Below are 20,214 nucleotides of genomic sequence, written 5' to 3' on the forward strand. Positions count from 1 at the left end.
TCTTACAAGGTGTCACATCCAATGCAAACCAAGGTCTATTTCATGGCAGCCCCCTGATCTTTGGGACCTCATCCTTGGTCTTCCTGTGCTGCTTTGTTGGACCTTAGCCGTTGGAGTGCAGGGCACCCCTCTGCACACGCTGCAGAGGTGGGAGGGACTTTCCTACCCGCCCGGTCCGCTTCCTCCTGTGAGTGTGTGGGCTCAGCACAGTCATCTCTGGACCCTAGTCCTTCTAGCCATGTTTGGACCTGGTCAGGTGGCTCTGTGGCAGACAGGCGCCAGGTGGCTGCTGCTTGTTGGCTCCGTGCTATTTAGGTGACCTTGGCCCTCACCCTCAGCCCCTGGCTCTCCCAGAGCCAGTGTGGGCCCCACAAGCCAGCTCTAGGCACAGCTGGGGAACTGGCCCTTATTTTCTTGTCTTAGTTGGTTGCTGGAGCCTGTGGCCTATGCTGGCATTTGGGCACCCTGCCGGAATAGGCTGTGCTGGGTCCCACGTGCCTACCTCCTTCCCTGGGTCCTCCATCCACCAGAGAGGACTTTCTTCCAAGTGCTTGGCCCAACTCCCTTCAAAATAGCTCCCCCTCTTCGGCCTGCCGTTCTCCAAGAGCCTCTATATGTTACAGAATGACTTCTCTGGTTAACCTTCTTTTCATAGGCAAGCGGTTAAGATCCTGGACCCCATCATCTGACGTCCCTGGTTTGAATCGTGACTCCCCCAGTTAGCAGCTCTTGGTGATCCTTGGGCAAAGTGCTGGACTTCCCTCAGCCACACTTCCCTGTTCTGTTAAGTGGGAATAGTACCAACTTCCCAGTACTTTCCACGGTACCTCGGAGCCCTCGGGCACGCAGTAGTAGCTGATTATTATTATTATTTGAGTCAGCTCCTCTCAGCGAAATGAAAAGAAACGCAGTTAAAGTGATTCACTGGAAGATGTGAGTGGCAGGAGGAGTAAGCCTCTTGGAGAAATACTTCTTTTCCAGCGAATTCTCACATCCTTGATTGGTGGTGGATGGGTGAGAATGACGCATGCCCTCCCTTCTTTCTTTCCCTTGCTGGGAGCAGGAGGGAAGGGGACAGGAGATGCCGGGACAGGCAGGTTTCCTGGGCCCTGTCCCTTCTGGAGCCCTCTACAGTGATGAGATGCCAGGGGAAGGGACGAGCTGTTTAGGACCCCTTTGTCACCCCACCAGGCTCTGCGAGTGCTTTCTGTATTGATGAGCCATCACGTCGGATGGAATCATGGGTCCCAGAAGCCCGAGGGGCTGATGTGCCTTCTGCAGTTCCTGGAAGGGGTGCTTTGGTTCTGGGAGGAAAGGAAGCCCACCCAGCTTGGAGGGAGGTGCCCCTACAGAGCCCTTCACACATCCAGTCAGATAGGGCGCTGACCTTCACCCGCTTGGTGTCTGTCTCCTGCGGGGGCCACCGTGTGTGCCCTGCGGGCATCCAGCTGCAGCCTGGGGCAATGTCACTTCTACAGATCCAGGGTCCCTTTTCTTCCCCAGAACCTTTTGTGGGGCAGTTTTTTACTGGTGGTGTTTGAAAAGTTTTCTGGTGTGCCTGCAGCCTGCCAATCCCCACGTTGTTTCTCTGATGCTGCTGTAGGTCAGGGAGGGAAATACAGTGCAGAGACTCCAGGGGGACTTAGAGCCCCCCATGTAAATTTCCAGGGGCCACTTGGTGGCTCAGTCAGTTAAGTGTACGGCTCTTGATACAGGCTCAGGTCACCATCTCACAGTTTGTGGGTTCAGGCCCCACGTCGGGCTCTGCGCTGACAGCCCGGAGCCTGCGTGGGATTCTCTCTCTCCCTCTCTCTGCCTCTGCCCTGTGAGCTCTCTGTCTCTCTCAAAATTAAATGAAAACAAAAAAGTGTTCCCCAGTGTAGGAAGCCTGCCTCGTCCCCACAGGCTGACCCCTCTGCCACCCCCAACCCTTCCAGCCCCAGTCCTGGCCTGGCTGCCTTGTCGTCGGTCATGGTTTATTATTGCAAGTAATGATTTGACCACGCAGCAGTTGGCTTTTTCCCTCAGCGTTTCTCTCTCTCTCTCTCTCTCTCTCTCTCTTTCTTTCTTTTACTTAATTTTAATTTTTAAAAAAATTTTTGAGAGAGAGTGTGCAAGTGAGCAAGGGGCAGAGAGAGAGGGAGCAAGAGTGTGGAGCCTGAAGCGGGGCTTGAGCTCACCCGATGCAGGGCTCGAACTCACGTACTGTGAGATCATGACCTGAGTCAAAGTCAGATGCCTAACTGACTGCACCACCCAGCCGCCCCCGCATTTCACTTCCATAAGGAATGAGCAGAGGGGTGAAGGACCTCTTCCTTGTTTGTTGTGATCTGTGTGTCCGTCCCTACTCCAGACACTTAACCATCTCCTTTATTTCTGTTAACATTTATGGAACGGAGACCCAGGCTGGGTTAGGTGACAGTAATGAACGAATGTTTACTGAACTGTCACTGTGCTGAGAGGCGCTTTGCAAAGAACTTTTCATGCAACATCTCCTAGTTGTTGCTCCTTGAAGGTGCCTGTTACATTTTCCTGCTGCAGGCGATGATACAGGTTTCAAGGGATGGTGAACTAGTTTTGCACACGGTGGCACATTTGAAGTCGGAGATGACACACTTGAGCCCAAGCGGGTCTTTCTGTAACACTCGTGGTCAGTTTGACATCAGCTCCATGAGGGTGAATCGCTTTCCTCCTGTTTTTGTTCTCTGCTGTTTCCCCAGTGTCCAGAATGCCGACACATAGTCGGTGTTCAATAAATGCTCGTTTAATGAATGACTGAATGGTCTCAGTCGGTGTTCAATAAATGCTCGTTTAATGAATGACTGAATGGTCTCAGTCGGTGTTCAATAAATGCTCGTTTAATGAATGACTGAATGGTCTCAGTCGGTGTTCAATAAATGCTCGTTTAATGAATGACTGAATGGTCTTAGTCGGTGTTCAATAAAGACTCATTTAACGAATGACTGAATGGTCTCAGGCAGCCAGAGGTCATGTATCTTTGCCTCCCACGTCTTTGTTTTTCCACAGCATCACTGTCCCAGGTATAGGTGAGTAGGAAATAAATTTGCATGTATCTATATAAAAGTAGAAGTATGTATGTAAATAAAGGAATATGTGCATATATATTTATAAATTTGTGTATATGTAATCTTTTCCTGTCTTTTGACTTATTTTGTTAGGATACATTGTAAGAAATGTGATTATGGGAGCAAACACAGTACAGAAACGTTTCAAACGGTCTTAAGAATACATTAAAAAGTTTTTTATGGTTAAGTCAACGTGTCTTGTTATTAGATAAACAAAATGGCCTATTTTTGCTGCTACTTTGCCAGCACCGTTTAAAAAGATACTCTTTTTACTGATGTTCTGTAGGAGCACATCGCTACCCACTATTTTAATCTGTTTTTATTTCGTTATTCCCCTTGGGTCCTTTATGGATTCAGCTGGGTGCCGCTGACGCGTAAACACGGATGTTTTTCAGATCCCAAGCCGGTGGTGTTCCTGCAGCACGGCCTGCTGGCAGATTCCAGTAACTGGGTCACAAACCTGCCCAACAGCAGCCTGGGCTTCATCCTGGCCGACGCCGGTTTTGACGTGTGGATGGGGAACAGCAGGGGAAACACCTGGTCCCGGAGACACAGGACTTTCTCAGTTTCTCAGGAGGAGTTCTGGGCCTTCAGGTAGCTGTGAATCGATTATGACACGGGTCTACTTCCTTAGTACCCTTAACGCAGACGCCGAGGAGGCAGGTAGATAATCTCAGGATTATCGGAGAGGGGAGACCAATGCCTGGTGAAGGGTTTTAAACCTTCTAAGGAATTTGGTGAATCACAGTAGGCAAATCCTAAGTAGACGATTACATTTAAGAATTAGATTCAACTACGGACTTTTAGTTATTCTGGCAATCCGGGTCCTATGGGAGGTGATGGGCAAGTGGTGTCCTAGAATCTTCTTCCTTCCCCCGTAAACATGCACACCAAACGTCTGCTTTTCTGTTTCCAGAAATTGTCCTTTCTCTGTCAATCCTGGCTCTCCCTGTTGATCACTGTATGACATTGGGCATGCTGCATAAGCCTTCTGCGTCTCAGTTTTCTTGTTGTAAAATGGGGTAGTAACTCCCTATCTCCTGAGGTCACTGGGGGGATCAAAGGCGAGGATACAGGGAGAGGGGCCGGCACGCTGCAGGCGGTGGTGACAGTCCACTCACCGATCTCCTGATGACAAACAGCACCCACACGTGCATGTGTCCAGGGCTGTGTTGGTACCCGGCGTTCGTTAGAGAAAGTCAGAGCTCTGGACGCCTTCAGGCTTGCCCACCTGTAAAACCAGAGCTTACCTAAGGGCATGAAATGCAAGAATGGCAGACTTTACCAAAGGCATGTGCAAGAATATACTTGTTGGCCCGCTATTCATAACAGTGACAAGTCGGAAGCGACCAAGTGCCCATCAGCCGTGAGTGGACAGATGAGGTGCCACGTACTTATACAATGAACACCCTGTGGCTGTGTGACAGCACGGTGCAGCCAGAATTGTACATACTGTCTGGTCCCACTTACAGAAAAGTTCAAAAATGGGTATAACACAACTTAGTCCATAAAAAGCGAGGACAGTGGTGACCTTTGGCAGGCACAATTAGAAAGGGGTTCGCGCAATCCTGTTGATGTTTTCTGTGCTCGGTTCAGTGCTTTTCCAGCCGGGCTCAGCTTATGGTCATTCATCCCCCGCACCCTTACTGTTAGCAGGTGGCTATATTTGTGCAGCGTCGTAACGAAAGCCTCCTTTTTTGGATTACAGTTACGATGAGATGGCAAATTATGACCTACCAGCTTCCATTAACTTCATTCTGAATAAAACTGGCCAAGAACAAGTGTATTACGTGGGTCATTCTCAAGGCACCACAATAGGTATGTATATAATGAAGACTAGAAGTGTCTTATTACAGAGTTTGCGCTTGTTCTTCAAAGCAAACTATTAAAAAATCGAGTTAGTTCAAATAGAGATATTTGTTTGTTTTTTGCTTTACTGCCAAGTAGAAGTAATGAATAGGTGAAGGGCAGGGAATTTGGGGTAATATTTCATGTTCTCTGAAAATTCAGACTTTCATGTAAATGGATAGACATGGTGTATGGTTCTCTTGACACAGAAAGAATTAAAGTAAGCCACATCCTAGTACATATTTTTCTGGTTACAGCAGTATGGGAATGTGAGAAGATAGAAAACAAGAGGTGCTGTAAGTGCAGACACTTCTGGAGCGCCTGGGTGGCTCAGTTGGTTAAGTGTCTGACCTCAGCTCAGGTCATGATCTCACAGTTTGTGAGATTGGGCTCTGTGCTGATGGCTCGGAGCCTTGAGCCTGCTTCAGATTCTGTGTCTTCCTCTCTCTCTGCTCCTCCTCTACTCACACTCTGTTTCTCTCTCTTTCTCAAAACTAAATAAATATTTTTAAAAAAATAAAATAAGTGCAGAGACTTCAAAACAGAAAACAAGAAAATACACTGACTTTTTTTTTTTTAAAGTTTGTTTATTTTTGAGAGAGAGAGAGAGAGAGAGAGAGAGAGAATCCCAAGCAGGCTCTGCACGGATGGTGCAGAGCCTGATGCAGGGCTCAAACTCATGACTGTGAGATGATAACTTGAGCTGAAATCAGAATCACACGCTTAACTGACTGAGCCACCCAGGCACTGAAAATACACAGACTCTTACAAGTTAAGTGGAATAAAACTAACCACCTAGATGCCATGTTATACTTCCTTTCTGAATAGTTTCTAAAAGCCCTATGGATTTTTTATTTATGCTGATTATAAAAGGAACTTATTGTACACAAAAAGAGGAAATTTGGCAGAGTTTAAAGAAAATAAAAATTGCCTGTAATGGTAGCGAACGAGAGTCCCTCTGATCAGGAACTGGGGACCTGACGCAAAATTTATGTAATTCCTCCTTTTTGTGTGTGCCAAGATTAGTAGCTGTGTGTCTAAGTCACACAGTCTCCTTGGAATACATTCCTAAGGAGGAGAATCACTCCTCAGTGATTCTTAAGTGTCTGGCTGTTAAATGTCTGCACCCTCCCTACTGCCAAACACTCTTAGCCAGTTTGAGAGGCGACAGACAGAAAGGAACACGCAACACGGATGCATGTGCCTCTCTCACAAGTCGAGGGAAGTGTTTGCCTTCATTTATGGTCCTTCTCCCATGACTTGCCTGCTTGTGTCCTTTGCCCCAGTGCCTTCTAAAGGGACATTTGGGGGCCAAGTTTAAAGCAGGAAGTTACCTAAGAGGCAGCTAGGACATTCTGCACATACAGGTTCCTCTGGATGCCTTGGCGACTGATCAGAATGCCCCTGTAAACTGCTCCCAGGGGTGGGTGCAGGGGCACTGGGGTTGGGTGCTGGGGTAGGGCTGGTTGGGGAGAGCCCTTCCTTTGCTCGGCTTCCCGGATGAGAGGAACGGAGGCATCTTCTGGATTTTTCCAGTGCGTGTGTAGGTTGAAAATTGAATCAAGCACTTAACAAGTGTGTGACTGACTGGTTTAATCAGACTGCCGGGAGAAGCTTGGAGAAGCTCAGAGGCTGGCATGTGGCCGCCTCCTGGTGGTGACATTGCCTGCGTGGCTCTCAGGTCACCACTAGAGGGCGTGATGCGCTACCGCCTTTGGTTTTTCAGAGAAAGTCCCAGAAGATGGAAATGCCTGTTAATCTTCTTTTTTGTTTCAACAGGTTTTATAGCATTTTCAGAAATTCCCGAACTGGCCAGAAAGATTAAAATCTTTTTTGCCCTGGCGCCTGTGGCTTCAGTCAAGTTCGCTACTAGCCCTCTAACTAAATTAGGAGAATTTCCAGATTCTCTCCTGAAGGTACTTAGATTCTCCCCAACGCCCCTCGAGCCCCACCAACAACATTTACAGACCTGAAAGATTGGCCTTTAGAGGGAGAATCTGTGTGTTCCTCCTCTGTGTTTTGCTATTAGTGAAATAGTGGCTCTTCTTCTCCCCAGTGTTTCCTTCCCCCTTCACCCCTCTCTCCAGATCCTGTGGAGTCAGGGAAGGTGTATCACCAATTCTGCCCGAGAACACCAACTTCTTATGGTCGACGTGCCAGCACAGCTCTCCTGCACCACACAGAGAGCACGGGCCATCCGGAGTTGCCCTGTACCCCACTTGGTAGCCTGTGCTTGGCAGGAGGCGGGAGGCGGGACGTGGGAAGTGTGTAGTTCCCACACGCCTGACCATGGCGACCGTGAGGGTCACTGAAAGACACTGTTCCTATTACATTTCATAAAACGGCTCCTAACCACAAGCCAGTAACCCCCCTGAGGCTTAATCCTAGAGCTGTGTGACTCCCGCGGCCCCAGCTCTGCTCACAGAGGAAGCAGTTTTCATGAGGAGTCGAGAGCCAGCTGAGGCCAGATGGCCCATTATGCGCACTCTTATGTGTTTTATGCGTGATAGGCTTATATGCACACACGAAATCCCACACAGGGACATGTACTTAAAAGGAGGTGTAACATCAACCATTTCAGAGGTGGTCACAGGAAGTACAGACTGCATTTACTCTGATCTCAGAAAGATTCTCTGTACCAGTGAGCAGACATGCAGACAAGATGTGGCCCCCTCTCACCAGCTTTCTCTCTAATGCCTTGGGTCATAAAAGCCTCCATTTTCACTATAAACAGCTCAGAGATTCCAAAGAAAGTACCCTTCAATTACCACGGCCTTTCTTACTCCTTCCTCAGAATTAGAACAGTGCTCCGTGTGAGGTCTTCCTGTACACCTTGTGTGTGAATTTAAATACGTACAAAGGTCCTGAGAGAGATTTAGTGTTTTATTTTAATGTAGATGGTCGCCAACTATGTATATTGTTCCCCAGATTACATGTTTAACTGTTGGAGAGCTATCATGTTAATACAGACAATCGCATCTCGTTTTAAACTGCTGTGTAGTAAGTATTCTGTCATCAGGAGCTCCTGCTTGGTAGATGTTTAGGTTGTTGCTAATTTGCCATTGCTGCCTCTCTGTGTCCTTAAAAAAACCCCTTTTTTTTTAATGTTTATTTATTTTTGAGAGAGAGAGAGAGAGACAGAGCTTGAATGGGGTAGGGGTAGAGAGAGAGGGAGACACAGAATCTGAAACAGGCTCCAGGCTCTGAGCTGTCAGCACAGAGCCTGATGCAGGGCTCAAACCCACATACCGCAAGATCGTGACCTGAGGCAAAGTCAAACGCTTAACTGACTGAGCCACCCAGGCCCCCTTCCCTGTGTCCTTTCTTATAAAGAACTGAAATGGCCATCATAGGGATGTTTTGATTTCATTTAACCCTTAGAGATTGTGATCTGGTAGCTTTGTAAGGATACCAACTCCCACTCCCCACCCTGGAGATGCTGTCCTGTTCAGTCTGAAGTGGGGCCCAGGATATGCATTTTCACAGAGCACCCTGGGGGATTCTAAAGTAACTAAACAGGATGATAGTGGGGGGCCACTGTCCCAGACAGTGGTGTTTCCTAATATCTTGGGAAAGTGACAAAGTGAAAAAATAAATATTCATAAAGCCTTTGAATTAGCTGCCCTGGGAAATCAGTGTTGCTTCCACAAAAGTTTAGTGCCCTCTCAGCATACAGAGATATAAATTATAAAGTCATCAAGATTGATATGGGGCTTTGACAGAATTCCTGGTGAGCAGGTGGTTCTGAAGTACGAGGTCAACTTCACATTCTTTGTTGGCCAAAGGGAAAATATATGCGTTTGTCACATGTGACCATTACGTAACCTCAAAGCCAGGAGTCTGACTGATGCCTCTTCCTGCCCTGTGACCTTCTCTGCATGTGATACTTCTCAATTCTCCCCAGCTAATCTTTTTTTTTTTTTTTTTTTTAGTATTTTATTTATTTCTAGGAGATAGAGAGAGAGACAGCGTGAGCAGGGGAGGGTCAGAGAGAGAGGGAGTCACAGACTGAAACAGGCTCCAGGCCCTGAGCTGGCAGTCAGCACAGAGCCCGACGCGGGGCTCAAACCCACGAACTGCGAGATCATGACCTAAGCGAAAGTCGGACGCTTAACCGACTAAGCTACCCAGGCGCCCCTCTCCCCAGCTAATCTTAATGTCCTTCTCCTGGGGAAGAGGAGCATATAAGAAGATTCGATATCTGTCCTTGGATATTGGTTAGCTGTCTTGTGGTGGGCAGATGTGACAGAGGTCACAGGCTGTGTGTATGTGGACCGAGTATGGCCCATACAGTGTTACGACCCTTGCAAATTAGTTGCACCCTTTAAACAGCATACTTAATGTTGGAATCTTGATCATGGATTTTTTGGAGGGGGCGGGGCAGGACGCTGTATACCACACGCAGGTGTACCGTGAGGCTGAGCGTGAGCTTTCCAGTCAGTTCATCACGGTCTTGACGCTCCCTAAACATCCCTCTGGGCAGGGTGGTGTTTAACATTTGCCACCTTAGGGGGCGCCCAGGGGGCTCGGTGGGTTGAGTGTTGGACTCTTGGTTTCGGCTCAGGTCATGATCTCACAGTTGGTGAATTCAAGCCCCGAGTCAGGCTGTGCGCTGACAGTGTGGAGCCTGCTGGGGATCCTCTCTCTTTCTCCCTCCCTCTTTCTCTGCCCCTCCCTTCCTCCCTTCCTCTCTCTCTCTCTCAAAATAAACAACCATTTAAAAAAACCCAAAAACATTTGCCACTTTACACATTTGCATTTTCACGCCTGCCCATCCTGTCCGTTCTCCCGTGAGGAGGAGTCTGCCCCTGCCTCGCCCCCAGCCTCCGGGACCTTGCCTGCCATTCCTTCGCTTAGAGGAGCATCACTCCTGTTTCTGCCTTCACCTCCACGTGGGTGCGTTCTCCCTGTGTGTCTGTCTCCGCCCACGCTTCCCCCTTCTTTAAGCACCCCGGTCCTGCATTAGCGCCCACGCTGACCACTGCATCCTCGCTTCACTGTGTGAAGACCCTGTCCCCAAATCAGGTCACCTGCTGAGATACTGGGAATGAAGACCCACCCCCGGGGTCTTGGTAGGCGTTTGAATTTTTCCCGCCTGCTTGTCCCTCCCGAGGGGAGAGAGACATCAGCAGAAGTGTAGTTTGGAGGCAGACAATTTAGGTTCTCTAAGATAAGGGAGATCGTTTTTCTATTTCCCATTGCACAGGTGTGTGAAGATCTTTGAGGGTGTCGTGACAGCCCCCAAAACACTTGAGCACAGCTTCAGTGGCCACTGGTCAGGGCTGTGTAGGTCAGGACTCGGCAAACTTTTCTCTAAAGGTCCACATGGTAAATATTGTTGTCTTTCTGGATCATATGGTCTCTGTAGCAAGTACTGAACTCTGCCATTGCAGTGTGAAAAGAGCCTGAGACAAAGCTTAGAAAAGTGAGCATGCCCGTGTTCCAATAAAACTTCATTTATAAGCATAGGTAGTGCCAGTGGACAAGGAATGGCGACTTACTGTTTAATGGGTGGAGTTTCAACCTGAGATGCTGGAATAGCTCTGCATATGGATAATGGCGCTGGGTGCACAGTAACGTGAGTGTAACTGATGCCACTGAACTGAAGGCTTAAAAATGGTTAACATGGTAAATTTTGTGTTAGGCATGATCTAGCACAATAAAAAAGTATTAAAAGGAAAAGACAAGAGGCAGGACTTGGCTCACTGGCCAGTAGAATTGGACTGAATGTAGGTGCCCTACACAGATGCATTGTTGACCGGTCCTGGCTTAGACTCTTGGAAGTGCTACCAATCCGCCAGTCACCGGAGCTCTGTGGGGACGGCCCTGGGGTCAGTGATCCGTTAATTGCCCCTTCTCGCTGTAAAAGGTCTGCTGTGAAGTTGTTTGACTTTCTGCCCCTTTTCTTCACTGGAGACTTTAAAAATTTTTTTAATTTAAATTCAATTTAGTTAACAGGGGCGCCTGGGTGGCTTAGTCAGTTGAGCGTCCGACTTTCGCTTAGGTCATGATCTCGTGGTTCGTGGGTTCGGGCCCCGCGTCAGGCTCTGTGCTGACTGCCAGCTCGGAGCCTGGAGCTTGTTTCAGTCTGTGATTCCCTCTCTCTCTGACCCTCCCCTGCTGACGCTGTCTCTCTCTCTCTCTCTCCTAGAAATAAATAAAAACATTAAAAAAATTTTTTTTAATTCAATTTAGTTAACAATACAGGTTTCAAGAGTAGAACCCAGTGATTCATCACTTACATAGGACACCCAGTGCTCATCCCAGCAAGTGCCCTCCTTAATGCCCGTCACCCATCTAGCCTATCCCTCGCCCCCCACCTCCCCTCCAGCAACCTTCAGTTCATTCTCTGTGTTTAAGAGTCTCTTATGGTTTGCCTCCTTCTCTGTTTTTATCTTACTTTTCCTTCCTTTCCCCTATGTTTACCTATTGTGTTCCTTAAATTCCACATATGAGTGAAATTATAAGATATTTTTCCTTCTCTACCTGACAGTTTTACTTAGCATAATACATTCTAGTTCCATCAAGGTTGTTGCAAATGGCAAGATTTCATTCTTTTTGATTGCCAAGATTTCATTCTTTTTGTATATATATACCACACCTTTATCTATTCATCACTTAATGGACATCTGGGCTCTTTCCATACTTTGGCTGTTGTTGATAATGCTGCTATAAACATTGGGGTGCGTGTGCTCCTTCGAGTCAGCACTCCTGTATCCTTTGGATAAATTCCTAGTAGTGCTATTGCTGGGTCATAGGGTAGTTCTATTTTTAATTTTTTTGAGGAACCTCCATACAGTTACCCAGAGTGGCTGCCCCAGTTTGCACTCCCACCAGCAGTGCAAGAAGGTTCCCTTTCCTCTGCATCCTCGCCAACACCTATTGTTACCTGGGTTGTTAATGTTAGCCATTCTGACCGGTGTGAGGTGGTATCTCATTGTGATTTTGATTTGTTTCCCTGATAATGAGTGATGTTGAGCATCTTTTCATGCGTCTGTCAGCCATCTGGATGTCTTCTTTGGAAAAGCGTCTCTTCATGTCTTCTGCCCATTTCTTCACTGGGTTTTTTGGTTTTCGGGTATTGAGTTTGCTAAGTTCTTTATAGATTTTGGATAGTAACCCTTTATCCAACATGTCTTTTGCAAATATCTTCTCCCATTGCATCAGGTGCCCTTCACTGGAGACTTTAAATACACATCTGTAACCTCTGCTCTTACCTTGGTGAACATACTGTATACGTACCCTAGTGTGAACGTCCACTCTTCCCATTTTTTTGAGGTCATATGTGGAGATACCGGGCATGTGTCTCTGCTTCTGAGGTGGGTCATGGAGGCTCGTATTCCAGAATAAATGCTGAAATATTCTTGGTTTTCTTCTTCTTCTTCTTTTTTTTTAACAGCACTTATTTGGGGTCAAACAATTTCTTCCCCAGAATTCGTTTTTGAAATGGCTGAGCGCACATGTTTGCAGTCATGTCATTCTGAAGGAACTCTGTGGAAATGCCTTTTTTATTCTATGTGGATTTAATGAGGGAAACTTAAATATGGTACGTATGTTCATAATATAACTTGCTTTAGCTTTTAGCGAGTTTATCTGTGAATATGCTTATTTGTGCTGGAGGATGTGAGAGAAGCAGGAATGACCTCATCTGAGTACTAATGGGTCTGACATCGAAGAGGTTCAAGAATCAACGTGGGTGTGTCCCCCAAATTTTCTCTGCTGCTTTCCTCAGGCTAGCAACTTCCTACAGTGAGCCTGTGGGGACCTACTGAGTGAGGACATCTGTCATAATTTAAGTCCCAATATTTATATGTATTCTAATGATCTATTTCTTTTAAAAAACTACTGCACATGTATTTACATTTGGAGTAGCCATTTCCGTGTGTATGTATGTGTGTGTGTATGCGTGTGTACATTTATTTACTTATTTTTATTTCATAAAATGTAAACCCTCAGCCAGCAATATGTTGGTGTTTCTAAATATATTTGTAGTTTGTAATGTCACATCATGAAAATGGGTTTTAAAATTCTCAAAAGAAGGCTCTAGGGCATCTTTAAAAATGGTATTGATATTTTTCATTTCTGATAATAAAAACAAGGTCTGATTATTATATGAAATTTTGGAAATTCGGAAAAGCTTGAAGCAGAAAATAAAAATGGCCAGTAATCTCAACCCATGTGGCCCTATGGCTACCATGTTGCTGTTTCCTCCATAGGAGTGTGTATGTGGCTGTACATAGTTTTCTAGAACATATCTGTAGTCAGAGAATTTTTTTTTTCTCTTAATCTCCTATATTGAGATTGTGGCTTTGAAGTGCAAAGTAGGTTTATTATCAATGCCTCCTTAACGCTGTATCCATTATTTAAATCAATGTGTCTCTTTTGCAGTCTAGAGTGCCGGTGTATATAACACACTCTCCTGCCGGGACTTCTGTGCAAAATATGTTACACTGGAGCCAGGTAGGCATTCTGGAGGGGTGCTGGGGTTTGTATGAAATCAGTCTTTGAGGGACCTGTGCCTTCCCTGAAGGACTTGTCTGTGAGCCCTTTCCTTCCGGTCCCACACCAAGCCGGTCGCTTACAAATCTGACCTGCTTTCCTTCCCCTGAGTCCCGGGTTCCTGTGACTGTGTCATTGTACCCTGTGTGTGCTCACCAAACAGCTGTTGGGCTTGACTTTTTTTCTCTCCCCTCCGGCCCCACCCTGTCAGTTTCTCACCGTGTCCTAGATTTATTTTATTTCTGTGATGCTTCATCAAGCCAAGTTTTCCAGCAGCTTTGAGATGGAAGCTAATGTCAGGATTAACCACATGAACACAATGGGATTGAAAACACCAGCGGATAAACCAGAGCTAAAAGTCAGGGGCGTAAATGGGAGCCACTCACTTTTAAAATGCAGCTTTCATTGACTTAACATGTACCACACAAGTGATGCATGCTCAGTCTAGAAAATTTGGGAATTATGACTGTAGAAAAAGGATAACAAAGATTCTCTTAGGAGAAAAAACCAAACTGTGCAGTCGTCCATGGAGATAGAAAATGTGTGCCCAGGGGCGCCTGGGTGGTTCAGTCATTTGGGCGTCCGACTTTCGCTCAGGTCATGATCTCGCGGTTCGTGGGTTCGAGCCCCGCGTCGGGCTCTGTGCTGACAGCTCATAGCCTGGAGCCTGTTTCAGATTCTGTGTTTCCCTCTCTCTCTGACCCTCCCCTGCTCACACTGTCTCTCTCTCTCTCTCCTAGAAATAAATAAAACATTAAAAAAAGAAAAGAAAATGTGTACCCAGAGATAGGAAATGTCTCTGCCTCTTACTCTGTACCTCTTACTGCAGATCATTCCAGAAGGAAGTGGTTAAGGATGCAGATAGAAATAAAAGTTGTAGAAATAGATTAATTAAATTAGTTAATTAGGTGAATTCATTTATTTTCTTTCTACTTACTCTTCTATACTCCCCCCGCCACCCACCCACCTAACAATATAACAGGGGCTTATTTCTACCTCAGGACATTTCTGTAGAAATTTCCTTCCTAACTTCTTTTTAAACATGAAACAACTCACCATTTAAGCTGCAGACCAGGATGCCACCGGTGTCTTGGACAGCAGTTGCCAAGCACTGGGCAGTCACTGCCTGCACCAGAATCACATGAGTGGACTTTAAAATTACACCTTTTAATAAAATATTATTTTAAAAAAGTGAGAGGAGTTGGGTTCCTAGTAGAGCTGTTGGAGGGCTAAAATCTGGCTTCTAGAACCTTTTTCTTTTAAATGTTTTATTTATTTATTTTTGAGAGAGAGACAGAGCACAAGCAGGGAGGGACAGAAAGAGAGGGAGAGATTCAGAATCCAAAGCAGGCTCAGGCTCGGAGCTGTTAGCTCAGAGCCCGACGCAGGGCTTGAACCCACGGAACGTGAAATCATGACCTGAGCCACAGTCGGACACCCAACAGACTGAGCCTCCAGGCACCCCTACAATCCAGCTTCTAAAAGTGAAGATTTCTGTGTCTCATCCCTAGACCCATCTGCTTTAGAGAAGCTGTAGTTTTACCACCTTCAAACTGCTGTATTGAGGTGTAAGTGGGACCCTGATATCTGGAGTGTGCAGTTCAGTCTGTTCTGACACAGGCACATGCCTGTGATACCATCACTGCGGTCAGGAGAGCGAGTGTATCTGTCAGCCTCGAGGTTTCCTCATGCCCCCTTTTAACACCCTCCAGGCCACCCTTCCCCGCCCGCCGCCCTCCCCCCCCCATCCGCAAGCAATGACTGGTCTCCTTTTGGTCACTGTAAGTTAGTTTGCATTTTCTAGACCTCAGTAGGAGTTTGAGGGTACCCTTAAACGCCTTTTCCACAATCGGAAGTGGACTTTTGTTTAAATAATTAGCATTCAGATCATAGCAGTTCTACAACCCGGTTCTTTGTTGGGCTTTTAAATTAGGTTACACGTCGGATTCTCTTTATAAACCCGGCAAGTTTCAGAGACCTACCCTTCCCCACCCAGAGGAGACTCCTATTTCCAATTCCACTCCTTTGCCAGCCAGCGGGTGCCCACAGCCTAGCCGAGGAAGGCCGGTCCCGATACATGTCCACGGTGTTGCTCAGAACTACCCAGGGCATGCTAAAAAATACAGAGTCTGGGGCCCACCCAAGCCTTGCTGAGAATCGGAATTCCTGGCATGTCCCTGCATTCAAATAAGGACCTCACGTGATCTGATGTTTTCTCTTGTACGAAACCTACTGCTTAAAAAAAACAGCAGAAAGTATACCTTAGGTAGGCTCTTTAGAACATCGTGGGAGTTCTATTGTTAGTTTCCTGAGGAACCTCCACACTGTTTTCCAGAGGGGCTGTACCAGTTTACATTCCCACCAACAGTGTAGGAGGGTGCCCGTTTCTCCACATCCTCGCCAGCATCTAGAGTTCTCTGATTGGCTCATTTTAGCCACTCGGACTGGCGTGAGGTGGTATCTGAGTGTGGTTTTGATTTGTATTTCCCTGATGAGGAGGGATGCTGAGCATCGTTTCATGTGTCTGTTGGCCATCTGGATGTCCTCTTTGGAGAAGTGTCTGTTCATATCTTAGTGTCCATCAAGAGATGAATGGATCAAGAAGATGTGGTTTATCTATACCATGGAATACTACATGGCAATGAGAAACAATGAAATCTGGCCATGTGTAGCAACATGGATGGACCTTGAGGGTGTTATGCTGAGTGAAATAAGTCAGGCAGAGAAAGACAAATATATGTTTGCACGTATAGGAGGATTAGGAGGAACTTAACTGAGGAACAAGGGGGAGAAGAAGGGCGGAAATGGTGGGGGAAAGGGAGAGAGGCAAACCATGAGAGACTCTTGAATGCTGACAAAAACTGAGGACTGATGGATGTGGGGGGAAGGGGGGGATGGGCATGGAGGAGGGCACTTGTGGGGATGAGCACTGGGTGTTATGTGGAAACTAATTTGACAATAAACTATTTGTAAAAAAAAAAAAAAAGAACATCGTGGGAGGACATTTAGTATAATTTTTATTATACATGTAGCTTATGTTCATGAGGAAATCTTACACATATGTGAGTACAGAGGAGAAAATAAGTCAGGCATAGGTCTCCCACCAGCGGTGACCACTCTTACTGTTTGCAGTGGTCAGGGAGGTGAACTTTTCGCTTTTCCTGCTTAGGGCTTCTGATGGGGACCGATGTAAGACAGACGAACTGGAGACAGCGTAGCCACTATGGCATGTGCTCAGGTGCCCTCACCAGAAAACTGGAGACCCGATGGGGTAACCAGCCCAACTAGTCTGTACCAGGCTGGCCACGGGGCCAGTGTGGACGAGCAGCGGAGACCTAAGGAGATACAGAGGGAAGAAGAGGTATTTTGAGGAGGTCTTCCAGTGCATCTTTCTCTTGGCTTCCCTTCTCAGTCTGGGGTCAAGAACATTTCTTCCTCCTGGTACAGGGCAGGGCTTCTTTCATAGGGGAATTTTATCTCCCACTTTCAGATAAAGACATCTGTTCAGAGCACCCACCTGGCCTCTGCTGCTTTTCCAACACCGTTAACTCAAAATAGACGACATGCCAAAACGGCGTGTCCTGGGGCTGGCGTGTCCTGAACTCATTCAGTCTGATACTAGCGGAGTATCAGCGTTTCCATCACAGAAGTGGGATCAGGCTACACGCTCTGCGGTAGCTTTCCTTTTTATTTAGTTAGACAGTATTGTGTTTGCCAGATGCAGGCTAAGTTGCTGTATCAGAGACCCCAAAATATAGCCTCCATATGGCTTTTTCTTTCTCACAATGCTGTCCAGATGCAGGAATGGGTTAGAGGGGGTGTGACTGTTCCAGAAAGTCATGCCAGACCCCCCCCTTCGCCCCCTGCCTTCCCTCTACCCTGCAGCTCTGCCTGGTTGATGCCGGGCCACCTGCGTGACTATTGCAGCTCCACAGGAAGGAAGCAGCAGAGGGATGTGTTCCTACCCTGGCAGCCAACTGATTAGCCAAAGCTTTAGGGGTTCTGTTACCAAGAAGAAAGCAGGAATGGGCACTGTGGGCTCAGTTCGCAGTCTCTGCTGTAATCAGAAATACCTTTCCAGGTCATTGCCTAAGTTCTAAAATATTTGTAAGCAAGGATTGCTTTCCATTACTTCAAACTTTAAAGAATTTTTTTGAACTTTTTAAAATGTTTATTTATTTTTGAGAGAGAGAGAGGGAGACACAGACTCTGAGGCAGGCTTCAGCCTCTGAGCTATCAGCACAGAGCCAGACATGGGGCTCCAGCTCACAAACCGTGAGATGATGACTTGAGCCCGAGTCGGATGCTCAACCGACTGAGCCACCGAGGCCCCTCTGATGCCATTTTGTTTGAAATTACAGTTTGGAAATAAAGAGTAAAACTGGGGATGGTGTAAAATGGACTTCTGAGGATGCAGTTAACTCCAGCAGCCTGGGAGCTTTCTCAAACTTCCATGTCACATAACTTTTTCCCCCCAAATTATCTTCTTTTTTAGGTGATTAAATCCCAGAAGTTTCAAGCCTTTGACTGGGGAAGCAGGGCCAAGAACTATTTCCATTACAATCAGGTAAAGGCTTCAGAAGTGTTTGGAATTAAAGGGCCGGGGCTTCCGGTCCTTTCCCCCCAGCTCTGTCACCGTCACACATCCATCACAGTGACCAGGAACACACACTTCAGAGTCAGACTAGCCTCTGTCTGTCACTTGGTAGCTGGAGGGCTTTGGCCAAATTACATTGCACAAGATAGACAAAGCAATCGACCAGTGTTTTGAGTGCTGCGTGCACTACAGCCACTGTAGTGCCCAAGCACCTGCTTTCCAGCGCTTTTCACATCCACTACCCGGGAGGCCAGCGCCTTCCTTGAGGGGACTTGACACTCGTTGGGGTGCCGGGCGCGGGGTGACAGCGGGACAGCCTCAGGCACATAGTTAAGATCCTGTCACTACGGGTCAGGTTTCTCCGTTTTCTGGTCATAGTAACTTGCAGAGCGAACGGAGAGCAATTTTCACTCTGTGATCCTTCACCGTCCCACAGGATTTAATGACGATTACGTTGACTGGGTCTTTCGTAAACGGAAACAACAGCAATGCTTCCTGTTGCTTTTGTTCTTAGACCTCGCCTCCCCTTTACAACGTGAGAAACATGTCCGTGCCCACCGCCGTGTGGAGCGGCGGCCGGGACTCGCTGGCGGACGTCAATGACGTCACCATGCTGCTGCTCCAGATCACCAACGTGCTGTACAGCAAGTTCTTCCCCGAGTGGGAGCACCTGGACTTCCTCTGGGGCCTGGACGCCCCCTGGCGGCTCTATGACGACATGGTGAATCTGATGCGGAAGTACCTGTGAGTGCGCGCCGGCCCAAGTCACCATCACCGTCACCGGTGAGCGGTCAGGTTCAAACGCGTTTGCTCAATTTCTCTAGAATAGTCGTCTGTGTTTCCCAGGCTTTTTGTATTTTTGTATGCGATCAGATTATGCCATTGAAGGTGTTCAGGGCCAATCATGGTGTATTTTTTTGCCTTTAAAAATTTTTTTTTGCTTTTTTTTGTCCAATCATAGTGTATTTGAGGCTCGTGTCTCTAACCTACCGCAGCCTCTTGAAGACTTTTCAAAATCTCACTGACTCATGAAAGATCCTAATCATTCTGTATAGCCTTACAATTTGAAATATACACATACTGCCTTTTGTACCTCCACACAGGACACACTGTGTGTGTCGGCATTTTGAAGCTGTGTGTTTTGTTGGCAGATAAGCTGGTACTGATTTGAAAGAGCTCAGTGTGTGAAGTATCCGGTTCTCATCTCTTTGCCTTAAAGGGCTCTTCAGCCCAGTGGCCTTGTGGTCATTAGGGAGCCGAGTGCCACGTTCTCCTCTCCTCATGTATCAGGTGCAGAGTCAAACCCACTGATGCCCCGAGTGTGACTCACTGACGCTGGGTGTGAAGATTCTATGGTGAATGTTATCAAGCCTAACCACGTTTAAATTGCTCAGACCAAGCAGCAGCGTTTGCTGGGGTCTTCAGAAATAAATGGCACTGATTAAAAAAAGAAAAACCTCTGTATTTTAAATAGCTTGAAGACTCATACTTGCGACCGTCTGTCTTCGTATGAGTAATTGTGTGGCAGGTGATAAATCCACTCGTTTGAGAAGAAGAGCGCTATGGAGAGGCAGTGCCACTCTTTTCCGTGAAATTACTGTATTCTCTCGGCTGCTGCCGCACCAGTGCTGATAACCAGGACGCAGAAGCCCAGGGGCTGCCTGGGAGGGGCGTCTTAACTCATGTGAGCGTGAATGTTCTGAGATCAGAGCTCAGGGAGTCTCTTTGTTTTCTGGTTTTCTGTGTGTCCATAGTTTCAATTCTCCTGATTTGCGCACCGGGTTCCTAATTTGCACACAGCGCTGCCCCCTTGCAAAACTGACAGATGGACAGAATGACAATTGGCGTGTTTTTCTGACACAGCTATTTCAGCCACAGTAATAAAGGATACTTGGTGTTCACTGATAGATGCAGGCAGCATCCTACTTAAAAAGTCTTGAACGTTTCAATAAAACTGAATAGCCTCATTGGCTGAGGGATTGTGTGTGTGTATGTAGGTTTTTTCCTTTACTTAATGGCTGTTCTGTACTTCCCTTTCTCCTTTGGAGGGAAATACAGGTTACGCTTTTCTTTCTCATCTTCTCCCCTCCTCTTTACTCCTTGTAAGCTTCACTGATCCTGCCCGTGAACTTTGATCCCTCACCAGGGTGAGGGTGAGGAGGGAGTGGTCTCAAACCTACGGGA

The 20,214-nt window shown here is 46.9% G+C and overlaps 1 protein-coding gene across 2 annotated transcripts in view; it reads left to right on the plus strand.

Moving 5' to 3' along the window:
- Positions 1-20,014, plus strand: part of LIPA (lipase A, lysosomal acid type) — a 167,381-nt gene extending 147,367 nt beyond the window's left edge. For both annotated transcript variants that reach the window (XM_039222021.1, XM_039222020.1), the window contains 7 exons: positions 3,482-3,680; positions 4,795-4,904; positions 6,714-6,850; positions 12,334-12,480; positions 13,323-13,394; positions 17,929-18,000; positions 18,545-20,014. In XM_039222021.1, the coding sequence (XP_039077952.1) occupies positions 3,482-3,680; positions 4,795-4,904; positions 6,714-6,850; positions 12,334-12,480; positions 13,323-13,394; positions 17,929-18,000; positions 18,545-18,778 (971 nt within the window). In that variant the 3' untranslated portion in view covers positions 18,779-20,014. The remainder of the gene's footprint in view (positions 1-3,481; positions 3,681-4,794; positions 4,905-6,713; positions 6,851-12,333; positions 12,481-13,322; positions 13,395-17,928; positions 18,001-18,544) is intronic.
- The last annotated feature ends 200 nt before the right edge of the window (positions 20,015-20,214 follow it).

Source organism: Hyaena hyaena, unplaced genomic scaffold (genome assembly GCF_003009895.1).
Source record: "Hyaena hyaena isolate Hyena2069 unplaced genomic scaffold, ASM300989v1 scaffold_1038, whole genome shotgun sequence".
In the NCBI taxonomy this organism is placed as follows: Eukaryota; Metazoa; Chordata; class Mammalia; order Carnivora; family Hyaenidae; genus Hyaena; species Hyaena hyaena.